Source organism: Acyrthosiphon pisum, chromosome X (assembly GCF_005508785.2).
Source record: "Acyrthosiphon pisum isolate AL4f chromosome X, pea_aphid_22Mar2018_4r6ur, whole genome shotgun sequence".
NCBI lineage: Eukaryota > Metazoa > Arthropoda > Insecta > Hemiptera > Aphididae > Acyrthosiphon > Acyrthosiphon pisum.
In genome coordinates, this window is record NC_042493.1 from 9,617,894 (window position 1) to 9,635,392 (window position 17,499).

Here is a 17,499-nt window from a genome sequence, read left to right on the forward strand (position 1 = left end):
TTTGTTGTAATTACAAAACGAATGACTATAGAAACTTGAAAATTTCACTGAATGTTTATATTAGCATTTTATATATACGATAAAATTTTGAAAATAATTTGACTCTTTTTGAGCTGTTTACGGACATTGTAAGTTTTCAATTTTTTTAGTTTTTTTTTTTCTATAAATATCAATAAAGTTTTATCTGTTGGGCCAAAAAGTGTATAAATTTAATACAAAGCTCCTGATATATTGTTACAATATCAGTTGAAAAATATTAAAAATACATAGGCACAATTTTTTTTTATAAGCATTTAAAGATCAAATTTTGACAAAATTTATCAAATCTTAATTTGAAAAATTATTTTGTAGTTAAAAATTTATAAAATGTTCAATTTTTGTATCTAAGAATTAAAAATTTAAAACAAGATTCCACGTAAGTAATTTATTCTGTTACCAAAAAATCTAAAAAATACATTTACACAGTTTATTTTTATAGTCATTTTAAGTACAAATTTGGACGAAATTACATATTAAAAACCTAGGATAACTATTTAAGTTATTTTGTTGTGATTGTATAATATTATTCGTGGGTACTTGAAACTTCTTAAGTATACTATTATATATCTATGATTTTACCACGGTTTTTTGTTGATGTATAACGCGTTATAACTTATAAGTACCTAATAGATATTATGATATGATTAATTTGGAATTTATTATAGGTACCTATTATAGGTCAATTTTTTTTTAATACCATAGATAAGTATATATATGTCTAATACATAGACTGATATACCGTCTCCGCTCAGAATCGTTTTTCTTATACAGTGATATTATATCATTGAATTCAAATTTAATACTGTCCATTATACAGTGACCCACTTCTATCCTACTGTACAGCAGAGCGACATCCACTTACCCACCTTTTTTAAGTTTCAATTATTAGTATAAATTTAAATTTTGATGTAATACATTATATAAATATCTAGATAAAAATTATTTTATCTATCTATATCTCGATAAATTCAATTTCTACAGTATCTATCTATATCTAAATAATTTTGAATTCAGATATCTTATCTATATCTAGATAATTTTTTTTTATCTAAGTACAACACTGATTATAATATGAATATAAGATATAACCAAAAGTTTATGTTTTATGAGGACCGTAGTATAGATTTTAGTGTCCGTTTGTGCAGAAGATACGCGTAATATCTGAGCTCGGTACTCTTGGGAATTTCCATTTTACCATAGGTATTTTTGGGGATTTACATTTTACCACCCGGTACTTTTGGGGATTCCACTTTACCGCCAGGTACTTTTGGAGATTCCCACTTCACCGCCCGCTGGATGGAAAAACGTCGCTTTCCAACGCTTCAACCGTCATCAAAAACTAAACTTTCGGTGCAGGCGTGACAAAAAATAAATTATCTACGTACAATTCAATACTTTTATATACGTATTACTTTATTAAATTAATTATATTTTATAATATATAATAATTATAAATGCATAATTTACGTAGTATAGTGATATATTATAAATATACGCAAAATATAATATACAGGTAAGCAATCTACAACCATCGCTGAACTTACAGCTCCCGCTATTTTTTTTTATTCCATCCTACCGATTGATTTAATAATGCGATAATATTTCAGAAAACTGATCTGAATTTGTTAGAATGTCTCTTTAAGATCGATTGAAAATTCCGAAATTTCAAAATATTCAAGCTAAATTTATAGATGTTTTTTTTTTGGGGGGGGGGGGGGGTGAAATTGGAAAATGTGAACTGGTAATCTCGAGTAGACATAATAACGAATTCAAATTAGTTTTAAAAAGTATTATCGCAATATCGCATTACTAGATCAATCAGTATGATAGAATAAAAATTGGATGTTTTGGCTAAAACAACTGTTTAATATATTATAAATTATAGTTTTTCGTCAGGAACGTTTTTTCCCGAATCGTGCCAAAAAAACTTCGTTTCAATAACTAAATAAAAAAAAACCTAAAGTTATCAGTTTGAGAACCTTAATTGTATTTATGTCATCAAAAAAATAAAAACGCTACGTCACTGACAATGGGTTGTGGAATTTTGGTAATTCTACTATAAATACAGAGGGAGTAAAGTTGTTAAGCGCAAAACCATTTTTGGCTATGTTGTACATTTGAAAGACGGAGACAAGTCATGCAGTAGCACATCTTCTTAAAAGTTTTATTTCTTAAGGCGTAAAATTAATAAAACTGTTCCAGAAGCAAAAAAATAATTAACAATATTATGTAGAATAACGGTTTTGAAAACTAGATTAAGTATACTACTAAAAATATTATGAATTTATTTTTATTTTATTTTTTTTGTGTATAACTTATTTTGATATAACGTCCAGTTTCGTTATGTCTAAAAAGTATCACTAAGCAGTAATCACTAAGATTTTGAATTATATATTATATATTTTATTTTATAATATTATATATAAGTGATTAGATTTGATTCACGATAAATTTAATTTGTTTTTCCTTGTCTGTTTATTAATAATTGCTCTTATGATTCTCTAGTTCAATTTAAATGAAAAAGTGTTACCGAGTTTAGACGTTCTGACTGTATGCGTTTTAATATTTTAGATAATTTCCATTACATGACAGTCAATAGTATCTTGGGCTTTATAAACTGTTTTCAAATTGTATATGTTAATATAAACAAAACCCCAAATGGCAAATTCAATGGTAACTAGTAAACGGACCTAAGTGAACTAATTGTTAAAAAAAGGATTGAATGTGTTTAAATATGAAGTATAATTTATAAAGGTGGATATAATTTTCAAATATACAACGCCTTGCCTATAAAATTATTATAACAATAAATATTTCATTTAAATGAATGTAGTAGGTATCTATTAAATAATTATAAAAAATAGTTCAAAAAAATGTTTAGACCACATGTGTGTTCTGCGAGCAAAATAAAATTAATTTAATTTTTTATTATTTTTTAGTATTGTACTTTATTTAATTTAGGAAATAATTTTAGATTTTTTTTTTTGTAGAACTGTTAGTCAGCCTGAAGATATCTTCAGCTCATCCGGTAAGGTAATAAAAATAGAAAAAGATTATGTCGATGCATATCAATTTGCTACATCGGTTACTACTGACAGCTATACTTCCGAATTCATTAGAAGTGTAGATTTAGACAATAGATCAAATTTAAATGTGAGAAGTCAAATCTCATTATGTCATTCTGGAAAAAATAAATGTTATGAATGTTATATCTGTAAAAAAACGTTTAATGCCTTATCAAATTTAAAAAATCATTTAATTATACATAGTGAAGAAAGGCCATATAAATGTGATGCATGTGATCAAATGTTTAAAAAATCATCGTATTTAAAGCATCATAAAGTTATACATAGCGAAGAAAGGCCATATGTATGTGATTTATGTGATAACACGTTTAAACATTTAAGAAATTTAAAAACGCATGGTATGATACATACGGGAGAAAAACCATACAAATGCGGTGCATGTGATAAAACGTTTAGACAACCCTCAATTTTATTAAGACATAAAGTTGTACATAGCGAAGAAAAGTTATATACATGTGATTTATGTGATAAAATGTTTAAAACTTACTCAGAATTAATGAGTCATAAAGTTGCATATACCGAAGAAAGGCCATATGTATGTAGAATATGTAATAAAGCGTTTAAACGTCCATCAAATTTAAAAAAACATAATAAGATCCATATTGAAAAAAGGACATAATATCGTATCTGTGCTCAAACGTATTCTGAAATAAATTACATTACAAACATTAAATTACATACATTCATCAATGCATCAAAATATTATGTTGTTCAACAAAGATTTATTTTTATCATAGAACAATATCCAATTTCCTAGGTTTTTGTCTCAACTTCTCAATTACCTCTTCAGAAGTTAAATACATAGCACGGTATAGCGACAACAATACAACATGGTCAATCCATTTAATCTGTCATGTGTAAATAATTATTATTTTAATTTATAATAATGTTATTATTATTTATTATTATTATTTATTAATTATTATTCAGTATACAATTTAATAGGTATCTACATAAATACAGATTTTAATTTAATACAAGACTACTAATATATCATTAGTATGATATTTGAAAATATTAAAAAATCTATCGACACATTTTTTTTTTTTTATAAGCTTTTAAAGTTCAAATATTGACAAAATACGTGAAAATAACGAAAATGTGCAAATTATTTTAAGCTATACATTCATAAAAAATGTTTCTTTTTAAATCTAAGATTTTAAAATATAATACAAGATTCCTCATAAGTTTGTTTACCTTTATCAAAAACAAAATATCTGCAAGAAAGTCAAATTAAATTTTTATGAGCGTTTGAAATTCATATTTTTACAACATTTGATATTCACTCGATTTCTCATGTATCAATTTTCTTATTTTATTGTGATTAAAAAACAAATTATTGTAGATAAATGAAAATTTCACTGAATATTTATATTTCCATTTTCTATCCACTGTAAAATTTTGAAAACATTGACTCATTTTGAGCTGTTTATGGAAAATTTCAAATTGTTTAGTTTTTTTTTCTACATGTAAGTTTCACTGAATATATATTATTAATACCATTTTTTATACACGATTAAATTTTCAAAATATTTTGACATATTTTGAGCTGTTTATGGATATTCAATTTTCAATTTTATTAGTTTTTCTTTCTATAAATGTTAATAAAATTTTATTTATTGGGCCAAATAGCGTGAAAATTTAATATAAGGCTCCGGATATATTATATTTTTTTGTAGACTAGTGCCATAAATAGGTTCAATATGTATAATAATTAATAATAAATATTGTTATACCTTCAGCTAAAACATTCACTTTAAAGTATAAACTGTCAAAAAGTCGAACTTATTGGGAAACATATTTGTAGTATATATAGGCATCAAAATGTGTATATATTTAGTGAAAACAATTTATTAATGAAACGCTTTCCCATTTTTATTGTTAAAAAGTAAAATCATAATAAATCTTTAAACAACATACATATTATAAAACACTTCAGGAATAAAATAAAAATCTGTTATTGTTTAAACCGTAATATTTGTTGTGTAAATATAAATAGTTACACTTTGCATTACATTTTAATACCATAAGTTTCCACTTAATTCACCTTGACAATGGGGGACATTATAAGTTAATACACAGGAGATAAAAGGTAAAACTAAATAATGCGCTCTATTCAAACTAAGGTTGTGATTCTGTGGGTTACTACATAGTATAAAACACGTACAACATTATAGCCAACTCCAAAACATGAGTTGGTATTTTCAATTTACACAAGATAGAAAAAAAATATCTGCTACCAATAATATTTTTACTGATAAAAATTAAAAAACAAAACAATTGTCACTATGGCAAATTAGTCCTAATCAAAGTCTTTGGAAAAAAAGCTATTATATTGCTCGGCTGACCAAAACTAAAACACAGTAACAAACGTTCTTATCAAAATCGACTTTTTTGTATCCTCATTGACATATAGTTACGCTGAATTTAACCATATTATTTTCTTTGGATTCCGATGATTATTCATCGATTTACAAGCAAATAACCGCGCGAGCTTATAATATGGTTAGGCCTGTGAACACTTCGTAAAATGGCTCTCCTGAACAATTCTACAAAGTGTAGTTACTGTGTTATAGTTTTGTTCAGCCGTGCTAAAAATCACTGTTAATTTTTTGATGTAATATCTTTTTTATTTATTTTCTTCAGACGTTAATATATTTTTATTTTTAGTATATTAATTGATGTATAACAAAATACAAAACATTTATTCATGCAATAGGTAAGTATACATATTTAATTTATAATTTCAGCTAAAATTACGCACATAAAAACAAACAAATTTCAACCACAAAAATATATAATAATTACCAATAAGTTTTCTGTGATCAGTCTTTTAAAAATGCGAAGGACATTTGTATGAATTTGTGTAATAACTGACATTTTAAATCTTAATGTTGTATGAACTAACATAGGTATCTATAAGTGTAGTTACTTATTTGGGAACTTTCACAGTTGCACATATGACATGTGTACGGTGTGGCATGCCATGTCCCGCATGTAGGAACTTAAGCACTCTTCCTACAATGGGGGTCAAACATTTTATCAATACATTTATCAAAGTACCCACGATTTGTCACAAAATATCAAAATAAGCACTAAAAAGTAAGTAACTATGTACCAGCCTATAAAATGTACGCATGAATATTTTTTAAAGTTTTCATAACTCAGCCAAATTAATAGGAAAAATAACCGATTTCACGATGAAAGACTTTACTTGAAAATATAAATCTCAATTCTTAATATGCAAATGGGCTTAATACTTATAATATTCAACGTTTCTCTAAATTTAATAATTTATTTCCAATACAAGACAAATTTTGACTTAAACATCTGGTATTAAAAGAAGTGTTAAGTACTATAATAATATTATACAATTTTTATAAAGCAGATTGTATTGAAAAAATACATAGATTATAACTATTAAGTTTATTTTTATTTTTTAAACGAAGTGGATTACAAAATATTATATGAAATATTTTCCTAAATATCTGTAAAATAAAATTAATAAAAATAAAAAAGGTATGTACAAAAACTATATCATGGATTGCTAAACAACATTAATCTCTATTTTCAAAAATCATTTATCTTAATAATTACTATGTCTAATTTCTATATATGGTGAATATTAATTTGTTTTAAACATTTAAAAATTGTTTAATACACAAGTCATAACACATCTTAAGAGTTAAAACTAAATACAACATTACACATTTATTGTATAGATACTGTTTATAACAGATTTACGTTATCATTGTAGTCCTATTAATCTTCCACCTAAATTGTTTAATATTTCAGTAGCTGACCTGGATAATTTTTTCGCGGTATCCACTGGAAACTGAAAATGAAAAAAGTATCAAATATTAAATTTAATAAATATTTAGGTTGTAGATTATTGCATATTTAATTTTTTTGAAAATGTAGTAATAAGTACCTAATACAGTATATAAAAAGGGAAAGTATTTTACAAAGTGTAGTAAAGAGATCACTTTGCATTGGTATTTTAGACACTCCAAAATAATAAACAATGACAAATTCAAAATACTAACCATTTAAAAAAATAAGGTAAATAAATATATATATATAAATATTATATATTATAATAATAGACAGTCAGACATGTGAATATTGTATTATAAATTATAATTATTACTTATGTATGTATTTAACTATAATTTAAAGTATGAAATAGCTAGTGCCCTGTACCCGATTTAACAAAAGCCCAACAATCAAAACCCATAGAACACAAAAACATTTTTTTTACAAAACACCAAAATTAACAAAAAGCCGAATACTTATTGATTTTATATCATTTTATGTAACTTTGTATTGACGTTTTTGGTTAGTTATATTTTGCATTCTTTGTCTAAGGGGTGAATGGAGATAATTCTTGAATATAATTTAATATTGATAAAAATTATCGCTACAACAATGATAAAAATTTACATTTTGTAATAATAATAAAAATGATTATAAAATTTTCTATCAGTAAAATTTAAGAGTACAAATAATATTCTAATAAGAGTAGGTACCTACTATAAATTAAAAAATGTCAAATCACATGTATTAAATCTGAAACCTATTAATAAATTATTCAGGTTCAAAACCATGTAATAAAATAAATAAAAACGAAATTAAAATAGGAATAATTATTATTGTAATATTACTGTTGGTGCCATGGCGGATCAACAACGCTAAAGACTGTCCAGTTTATTGGAAAATTTTTTTCTTGGAATTTATTATGGTTTTTATAATTTCAAAAAATGTAATCAGAAGTTCTGTATTAAATATATTATATTTAATTGATACTGTGTATAATCTATTTTATACGTCATATTACACAGATATTGTGTATAAGATTAATTAAGAATTTATTTAGATGTTATTATATTATATTATAGATAGCAGGTATAGCAGGCACATGAGTTGTACATAGATAAATGTATTGGATTTTTCTTAGCCAAGCCCAATATTGACAATATGTGTCTTAGTTTAAATATCAGAAAATGTATGTTAAAAATAAGTAATCATTAAAAATACTAATGCCAGTTATGCTACAGTTGTAAATTATTTACAATATTGAATGTTATAGAACATAATATACAAGTGATGGAACATCAAATTTGACATGTGGTAAATTAATCAACTAATCTTGACCTAAATTTAATTTATGAAAGTCATATTATTATCTTTTTTCAAATTATAAAATACACCATTACTTTCAAGCATAAATCACCTTTATTAGTAAATTACGAAATGCATAAACCACCACACTTGGTGCTATTGAAATCGTGGTATTACACTCGCTATATTATATATATTTTTTTTAAAATGGAAGGGTAAATTATTGGAAAAAAGTAACAATAGACAGTAGGTAGGTAGTCCTTTCTGTTTGTTAGATACGAAGAAAAAGTGATTTTGTTACGTTCATATTTTTTTTTTTTAAGGTTATCATCTTAAAATATTATGAAAACCAATTTCATGAAACCAAATATTAATGAGAAATCTTACTCCTCGTCGATAGTTATTTTAAAGAAAATCTCTTCAATAGTTTTAAAATAATTTATGTTATTACTACTTCATAATTAGGTGTATAAAACTTTATCATATTATATATATACTATTAAATCCAATTCATTGATCCATATCGAAATTATAAGTGTTATGGGTAACCTCCAATGAGTCATTCCATCGTGTTTATCCCCAGGCAAGAATATCTAATTTTCTAAATCATTTTTTGAAAACTAACTGATTTTAGATAATATTTATTTTAGTTATTCTTATAAGGAACCACAAATAAGCGATTTATTAGGCTGGTTAAAAAAATATTTTTAACTGCATACATTTGCGTACCTACACGTTTTAAACAACATTTTACTGGAATGTTTTATTTAATAGCATTAAGCTTTTACTCCCAAAAATATTTAAAATAAAAGCCCAAGATCAAATTAATGAATAATTGAACTATTTGTTGGGTGTTTAAATAACACGAACAATTACCATTCTACAGTATACTGTTTTAATGTTCAAAAATCATATTTAAAGAAAAACGTGCTATAAAAAATGGTCATTGCCGAGGAAAATAATAATATTCACGCGATAGACACGTCTTAAGGCTGAGTGTTAATTGAATAACTTTTGTTTGGAATCGATCGGTCAAAGGCATTAGAAATCCATACGATAATATTATGTCAAACACATTTTCAAGATTTTTTTATTTCACAATTAAAAACGTGTATCTATAATGTATACTAAAATCAAACAAGCCAATTAATTTTAAGTGAAATCAAAAAAAGACGACAACTTGACTAGATATATATTGAAGTTTTTTATATTTACATATTATCGTGTGTATCTTTCTTCTCAAATATTTCCAATTAAATTAAATCAATATATTAAAATTTTAAACGCTTTTAAACGGATAACGTATATCTTTCTTAAGAGTACAAGGTCACAAGTCGTATTTACCGAAAGCGCCGAGGTCAGCATATTGGACACGGATTCCACGCCGCCGATAATACCTCTTCCGATTCTGTTAAACTTATCACCGTCGTTGCCATATTTCTCATCTTCTTTAGTCACATCGACCACCGGTAACGGCTATAACATAATATTATAGAAAGACTCGTGAATAGAGGAATAGGATGTTAGTTACATAAAAAACAAAAATAATGAATTTATAGCTAAAAATATTTAAAAATTCAAAAACGTGCATACATTTTTTATATTATACGTATAAATGATTTGGTCTTTAGTGTGTACTACTAAAAGGAAAAAAATATGTAAAAGTCATAAAAACCCTAACTAGCACTACCTAATTATGAGTCATGTACCTATACCTAACGTTTAAAATTTAAATGACAAAGTGCCTCCATTCCAATTCGGATAGAAAATAAACCAAAATAGTATGAATTAAAATAAGTATCTAAATAATAATAAAAAATATTATATTATGGCAATTAGACTAATTATAATATTATATTTTTATATTACATTTATCAATCACCTGGTAAGTATTACGATTATTTTTTTTTTATTTGTGGGACCTTCATTTTATTATCTCCGTTTATAATCTGAGCAATCTGCCCTTCACAAATGGTTTACAATAGTGTCGACGATTATTACTAATTATGTGCTTATTAATCGAGCACACAAAACTATGTGCCGTTCTTTGGCAATTATAGCTAAAGGTATACATTATCATCAGTACCTAATAATAGTCTGATAAACACAATACTTAAAATCGAGTTTTATATTATATAATATATTTGAAATCATTTTTTAAATATATATTTGGTTGCCGTTTGGTACCTATCACGGTTTTGATTTTATAGTAATAGTGAAGTACAACGACAGCATTACCTACTTCGTTTTACACACGTGACGTATATAAATATATTAAATTTGATAAGGAATTATATACATAATATGGGTAAAACTTCTTCTAGAGATAATATTATAATTAATTCTCGATGGTTGACTCAATAAATCAAGAAATATTATAGTTAGTATAGTAAATATTTATGTAGTTATGTAATATGTATATTATGTTATGTACATTACTACATATTATACAGATAAGTAGGTAATTATATTTTGAAAGTCTTACACAGGTACATATAATTTATTGCTTAATTTAATCGTTAATCATAATTATTATAATATTTAATTATTGTTGATATTATTATTATTATTATTATTATAAGTACTGGTGTATATTTTTATTTTTATCTTATTTTTTCTTCACTTATTTTATTTTTGTATTAATTACAGTGTGTATTTACGGTGGTATACTGAAGGAAACATTTTTCGAAGATGAGTAACTGTGATAATTTTTATACTGTCTATAATAATATGATTAACGTATTATTTTATACAGCACTCTCAGTGAAGTTATCTTTCAGTTTTAAAAATGAATATTAATTTATAACTATACATTTTTAATTAAATACCTATAGAGTGTGAGTATTTATAGATTATAACGAAATAACTATATAGTGCAAATATAAATATTCAGTTGATAGCAATCAAATCACTACGATCATAAATGTACAAAAGTTAGTCCAAAATGATTGCATTAAAAGAAGTAATTACTAATTACGTAACATAATTTAATTGAAACATTTTCGTGTTCTACTATAAAAGATAAAATTTAGGTACCTACTATTAAAAATAGATTTATGAATTATGTATTAAAAATATGTGAATTCGCAACAAGTTTTGTGCACATCAACCAATGTCTGTTATTCATCGGAACAATCTGTATAATAACAAATTGTATTTACTATTTACCTACTCGCTGCGTATTACAACATAAAAATAACTAGAGAAACGTGTTACATGAATATAATAGTGAAAACAATATTACTATAACCAATTTATTAAAAAAAATACTGATTTATATCATGATAGTTTTTAGTTGTTCCAGTATCGCATAAAATTAAGTACTTTTGTCATATTATATTATGTTGTTTTTATAATATTTTTAATTTTTCTGCAAATGCAATATGTATTATTGTTTTTGTTATATAATTGCGCAGTACGCGTTTACTAGTTTCTGCGCGAGAAAGTTGATATAGACACTTCAGCAAATACAAACATAATAATTATGATATTATACACTTAGGTATATTATACACAGTTATTATTATTTATGCCATTGTAAACATTTGTTACGTAACTACAACACTATATGATTTGCCTATTACAGTATTAATTTGTATATTATCTATCGGAGACATAATATATTATAGGTGTATGTCATATTATGTGAATATGTGTTTATAGGTTATTATAGGTTATTATAGAAAAATATTATGCCTACATATTTTAAAAACCAATAGGAAATAATGAAATTATACGTCATATAAACCTCGTGGTCATACCAACACCTGGTAATTTATCAGTGTACTTGATCAAGTGAATATTATTTTAGTGGTGCCAAAATTCTTGATAAATGCATCCCCCCCCATATGATGTTATTATTTACAATGCATTCTAAAGAGAACAATTAAATGTGAAAAGGGTAAAATATACACAAGTAAAACTTACTATGGAAGAAACCATTCATCGGTGGCACTGGATATTATGAAAATAAGTAAACATATTTTATCAAAATATGAAGTGCTTACCTAAGTCGTTTTTTTAGAATTAAGTCTTAAGTATCTGTGGCATATCGATACGTACATTATTCGTATATTATAGTGTATTTTATAATAATATAATTTGCAAGCCTGGGCATAAACGAATTAAGAACTTAAAGTTAAGTTAATTTTAACTTTTGAACTTAACTTTTTACTATTTAATATTCATTAACTTAATTTTGAACTCCATTGATTTTTGTTGATATAAACTTAATAAATAACTTGTTATTTTTAATCAAATCTAAGTTCAGTTAATTTATAAGTAATTAAATAATTAATGTAATAAAATTATTATTGATGATACGTATTGCATAAACATTTATTTATTATTATTTTAAACCATATTACTGGCTATTTATTAATTAAAAAAAATAATAATATTAACTCAAGTTAAGTTAATAAATGTATTGTAAGTTTCTTTATTATAATTTTTTACTTAACTAAGTTAAAAAAAAATTAGGATAACTATTAACTTTATACATTTTAAAATGTTTTCTGTCAACTTAACTTAACTCAAATAAAAGTTATCATTAACTTGCCAAGGCTTGAATATATGAGTATAATTTATATTAGTAATAGAATGTTAAAAATAATTATAAATTTGTAAGTAATATTATACATTTATATGATAGTCTAGTACTTATGAATTATGATTAATATGATAAAAATTAAACAAAAATGTGTTAATGTGATTCAAACGCTTCCACGGAGGTGTGCAAAGTAGTTATAAATATACACCTCACTTGGGTATTTTATTTCCATCGTCTGTCAGTTTATCGAGGGGCCATATAAATATATATTATATAAATGTTAAAACACGTGTGATAAAAAAGTATACAATTTATATCGAAAATCAGATGATTGCTGATAACATATAAATAATTATAGAAGGTTTCAATGCCGTATAGAAAGTAAAATATATCTATACTCGACTGTTTTGAAATGTGGCGTGAAACGCCAGTTGTGTATAATATTAGTTTTACAATAATAATGTGTTTTCAGCCAAATCACTAAAAAAAGCACATATTATTTGTTACCTAATCCTATAAAATATAGATTTTAAACTGAATGCAGATTGAGATAGACATTTCTGAAGAATTTAGTTTTACTTTAGTTATCTACAACTAACTATCGATGCGGTGATTATACAATTATTATTGCTGCTAAGAAATTTCAAATAATAACTATACTATAATTTACCAATATATTTTAATACGAGTATTCAAGTGTAACCCAGGGACATATAATGTTCAAACTTCAAATATATAAATGAATAAGGACACTGATCCTTTTTACCTATAGTGCACAACAACATAATATAAAATGTCACTCATAAAAATGTTACCCAAAACTGTACGTAATTTAGTCAGAATCTGCATTCATGATAAACCCTGTATTTCTATTAAACCATGACAATAATTCAAGTATGTGTTATATATATATATATGTATCAATGTGTTATGTATAATATTATGGGATAGCGGTAACAAATCTGTAGTTGTCAATTATTATTGTCTTCGTGCATGTGATTAAAATATTTTAAACTGTCGCGAAAAAATCAACTGTTGCACTATAAACCATACGTATAATATGTACGTATAATAGGTAGATTTCAAATATGTATCAAAAAAGCTGTAGTCACGGTATTATTTAGGTAGATGGTTCGAATATAATCGCATCACTATTTTCATTTTGATTTTGTTACAAACTAGTAATTAGATCGTGACAATAATTATTAAAAATCTACTTAATATATAGCATTACACTTTACTATATAGGTACGTCATAATAAAGTATCGGGAATGGGTCAAAATGTCGAAATCAAAACAGAAACGTGACGTTCACTGTATAACCTATGGCTGTTAGCCTAGGTAGATTATTATTATGTTATTAAATAATATGTTCATAGTCGGATGTTGTGGACTTGAACCACTTCCCTTCTACAACCGTATCCCCTCCACGTTTATACGCACTGGTTGCGTAGACAAATGTTTGCTATGTAATCGGTTCAATTAATGTATGACCACACCCCCTCCCCTTCAAACAGTCGTAATCGCTGTCCAGCTACAGGATATACGATGAGAAAAAAAATTATATTATAGAGAGGAAAGTGGTTCGCGCGGTCGGAAACACGTAATAATTATTAAATTGCAATAATTATAATAATAATATGACGTATGCCTGTAATGGCATAAATACCTAAATATGTACACGTATTATCGGTACATCGGGATCGGGTAAATCACGCGCGTCCAATCAAAACTCGAGTCGTAAGAACCCATCATCACCCATTCACCCATGCCGTTCGATGATTATGATAGCAATAATAATAATAATAATAATAATAATATCACACGCGTGCCGTACTTTCAAAAAATTCAACAGCTTGCCCTGGACGAAGGACAACTGTCGCTTCTCCCTATCCTCGGTTCCGCCGTTTTTGTTCTCGTTGTCGGCGGCGGGTTCGTCGTACTTGGCGTCCGCTAAGGCGTCCAGCGTCGGATCGAATGGTTGGTCGGACGCATCGGCAGCGGCGTGGTCGGGCGCCACAGGATCGGAGGTGACGCGGTCGGTCTGCCGAAGTCGTCGGTCGGGCACCGGAATGGCGAACGACGAGCAGCAGCAGCAATACAGGGCAATCCAGACGAAGGTCGCAGTGGTCGTATTCATGACGCCGGTGGTGGAGATCTGCTTCAGTCTGTGGTTTTCGCACTGCGTACAATAATACTATTGAAATCGGCGACTTCCGGTCACCGCGGTTTTTGACGTTATGGACCGTGGTAGGTATATGGGTTATGCGGACGTGTTCCGATTCGATTTTTCCAACGACGAAGACGCGATGGGAAAACGTTGCCCGCGCGAATATCAAGGAAAAAAAATATGTATTTGCGACGTGCCCGCTCGCGAGTTTATCACACTGGCCCGAGTCGCGGACGATCGGTCGAAAGCTATCGTCGTTATACCCGTTTTGGTGTTGCGCCAGTGAAAGTAGAGTGTAACAGTACTGCTTCTACTACTACTACCATAGTACTACTACTTCGGCTGTTATAACTGCGGTATACAGAATAACTGTCGTCGGCGGTTTGACGATCGATTTCACCGCGTCAAAGACAAAACTGCTTCGCATATATATTATAAACGACATGATAATAATAATGATATATTATTGGCTGCATCCGAATTGGTTCCCACACCTAAAAATAATGACATCCGAATTATTGTTTTCCGGTATTCTAGGCTGCACTCGTCCGAATTTTTTGCCGATTAAGACTTTCGAACGACGCGAAATGCGATCTAATAATAATAACATTATTATCTAATATGCATATTATATAGGTACCTAAGTGTTTACCATGTTTATAACTTATAATATGTACGGGTGTATATAATGTAATAAACTAATAAATAGTCATTTAGATAATAAAAAAATCCGTGATGAAATAGGTGTGATACGGACGATTACCTTATAGGTAGTCGTTACTCGTTAGATACTGCATTCACTAATCCGCCAATGACCATATGAGTGTACGTTGGAAGTGGTGTTTGCATGTATTTTTCGTTTAAAATATATTTCTTGGATATGGCATTTATGTACACTGAAAAAATACTTTTCGTTTTAGAATGTATTGGATTTAGCTTCGGTCTAACGATCTTCGCTCAATTAAAAGGTTATCAGTTTCACTTGGGCCAAGCATTTGGCGGAGGACGATACAATAATGACTTTCCAATATGTTTAAAAATAACTAATAAGGATTTCGAAATAGGACAAAAATTAAAAATGTTTTTTGGTTTATCTTTATTGTTGCCTGAAGAAGTTTACGATAGCTACATTGTAGAATTATTTTATAATTATATATTAGAAAAATGTATTGATAAAGACAGCTTATTTCCGTCAACAATGTATGTGGTAAAACATACTATTAGCTTAAAACAACTAATTGCTGCGAATGATTTCATAACAAATTCCACAGTGGTTTCTATTTTTCAAATCCAAACATTTTTCAATATTTATCGATGTTTTAAATGAAATTAAAATTGAAACGTATTATTATGTAAAAGTATGAAGTATGGAAAAACAACAGAACTAGAAGTCTAAAATAAAAGAAACATACCTATATATAAAAAGATAAATGAAAAAATTTAACACAATTAAATAAATAGATTAGAATTCATAATTATTAACATTTGTTAGATTTTTATCTAAATAAAATTAAATGTTTAAAACAATATAAAATAAATTTATAATAATTGTATTATAATAAAAAAATTAATTACATTAAACCTAACATATTTTAAAACGAAAAACACAATTTTTAACCACACCTACATAATATTATATGATAGTCTGTATAGAATGGGAAGAAAAATGGAAATTGCTCCGAAAAAATGTTGGAACAAAATATTCGGATATACCCGTTACCGGATCACCCAGATATACTGTACATATTATGACAAAAATATCGAACTGTCTTAATAAACCGACAGCTATATTCAACCACCTTAACCTATATTATTATACATTAAATAAGTGGAATCGAGTCAAATAAAAAAAATAATAAAACTGCAAGTAAAAAGCCCGTCACATGTTGAACAATATTTTTACTCAACATAGTATCAGGCAATACAAATACAAAAACCTCGTACGTTATGTTAAGGATAAAATGAAAGCTGACAAAAAGCAGATAAGGATTTTTTTTAACACAGTCTCAACAACTTGCTTCTTAATCCCTTTATTGAAAAATCACACCAAGGACTGATATAATAATTATACTACCAAATAATAACAAAAAAATACAATTATAACCTTTTTAGTACAACCAAGCTTAGACAAGACGTAACCTACCTATTTAAAGTTACGTAGTTTATGAACAAATAAATGTTTTATACAGAACGATTCAGCTTAATTTCCCTTTCATTTTTAAATAAATTCGTTAATTCTGTATTTTTTTTAATATTCTCAGACTATTTTTTCAAATTCGTGAATTCTTTGTTCTACTTAAGAAATGCTCTGTGGTAATACAAGATTCTGTTAATTAAATAAGAACCTTAATTTTTACCGTAAATTCTTTAGTGGCAAATCTTTTTAAAATAAGATTATACCTCCATGTCACCGCTTACCAATACAGTTACATGTTGAATAATATTTCTACTCAACATAATATATTATAGTGGTAACAGACAAACAGACAGTGGAAATACAAAAAACCTCGTACGCCTTGGTATTTTTGAAACTT

At 26.9% G+C, this 17,499-nt stretch overlaps 1 protein-coding gene across 1 annotated transcript; it reads right to left on the bottom strand.

Moving 5' to 3' along the window:
• Positions 1-6,400: 6,400 nt before the first annotated feature.
• LOC100163076 lies at positions 6,401-15,548 on the bottom strand. Its single transcript, XM_001951557.5, has 3 exons — positions 14,633-15,548; positions 9,591-9,722; positions 6,401-6,960 (listed from the first exon to the last, which is right to left on the bottom strand). The coding sequence occupies exons 1-3, from the start codon at positions 14,933-14,935 to the stop codon at positions 6,874-6,876; spliced, it is 522 nt and encodes a 173-aa protein (XP_001951592.1). The 5' UTR covers positions 14,936-15,548; the 3' UTR covers positions 6,401-6,873.
• Between the last annotated feature and the right edge of the window lie 1,951 nt (positions 15,549-17,499).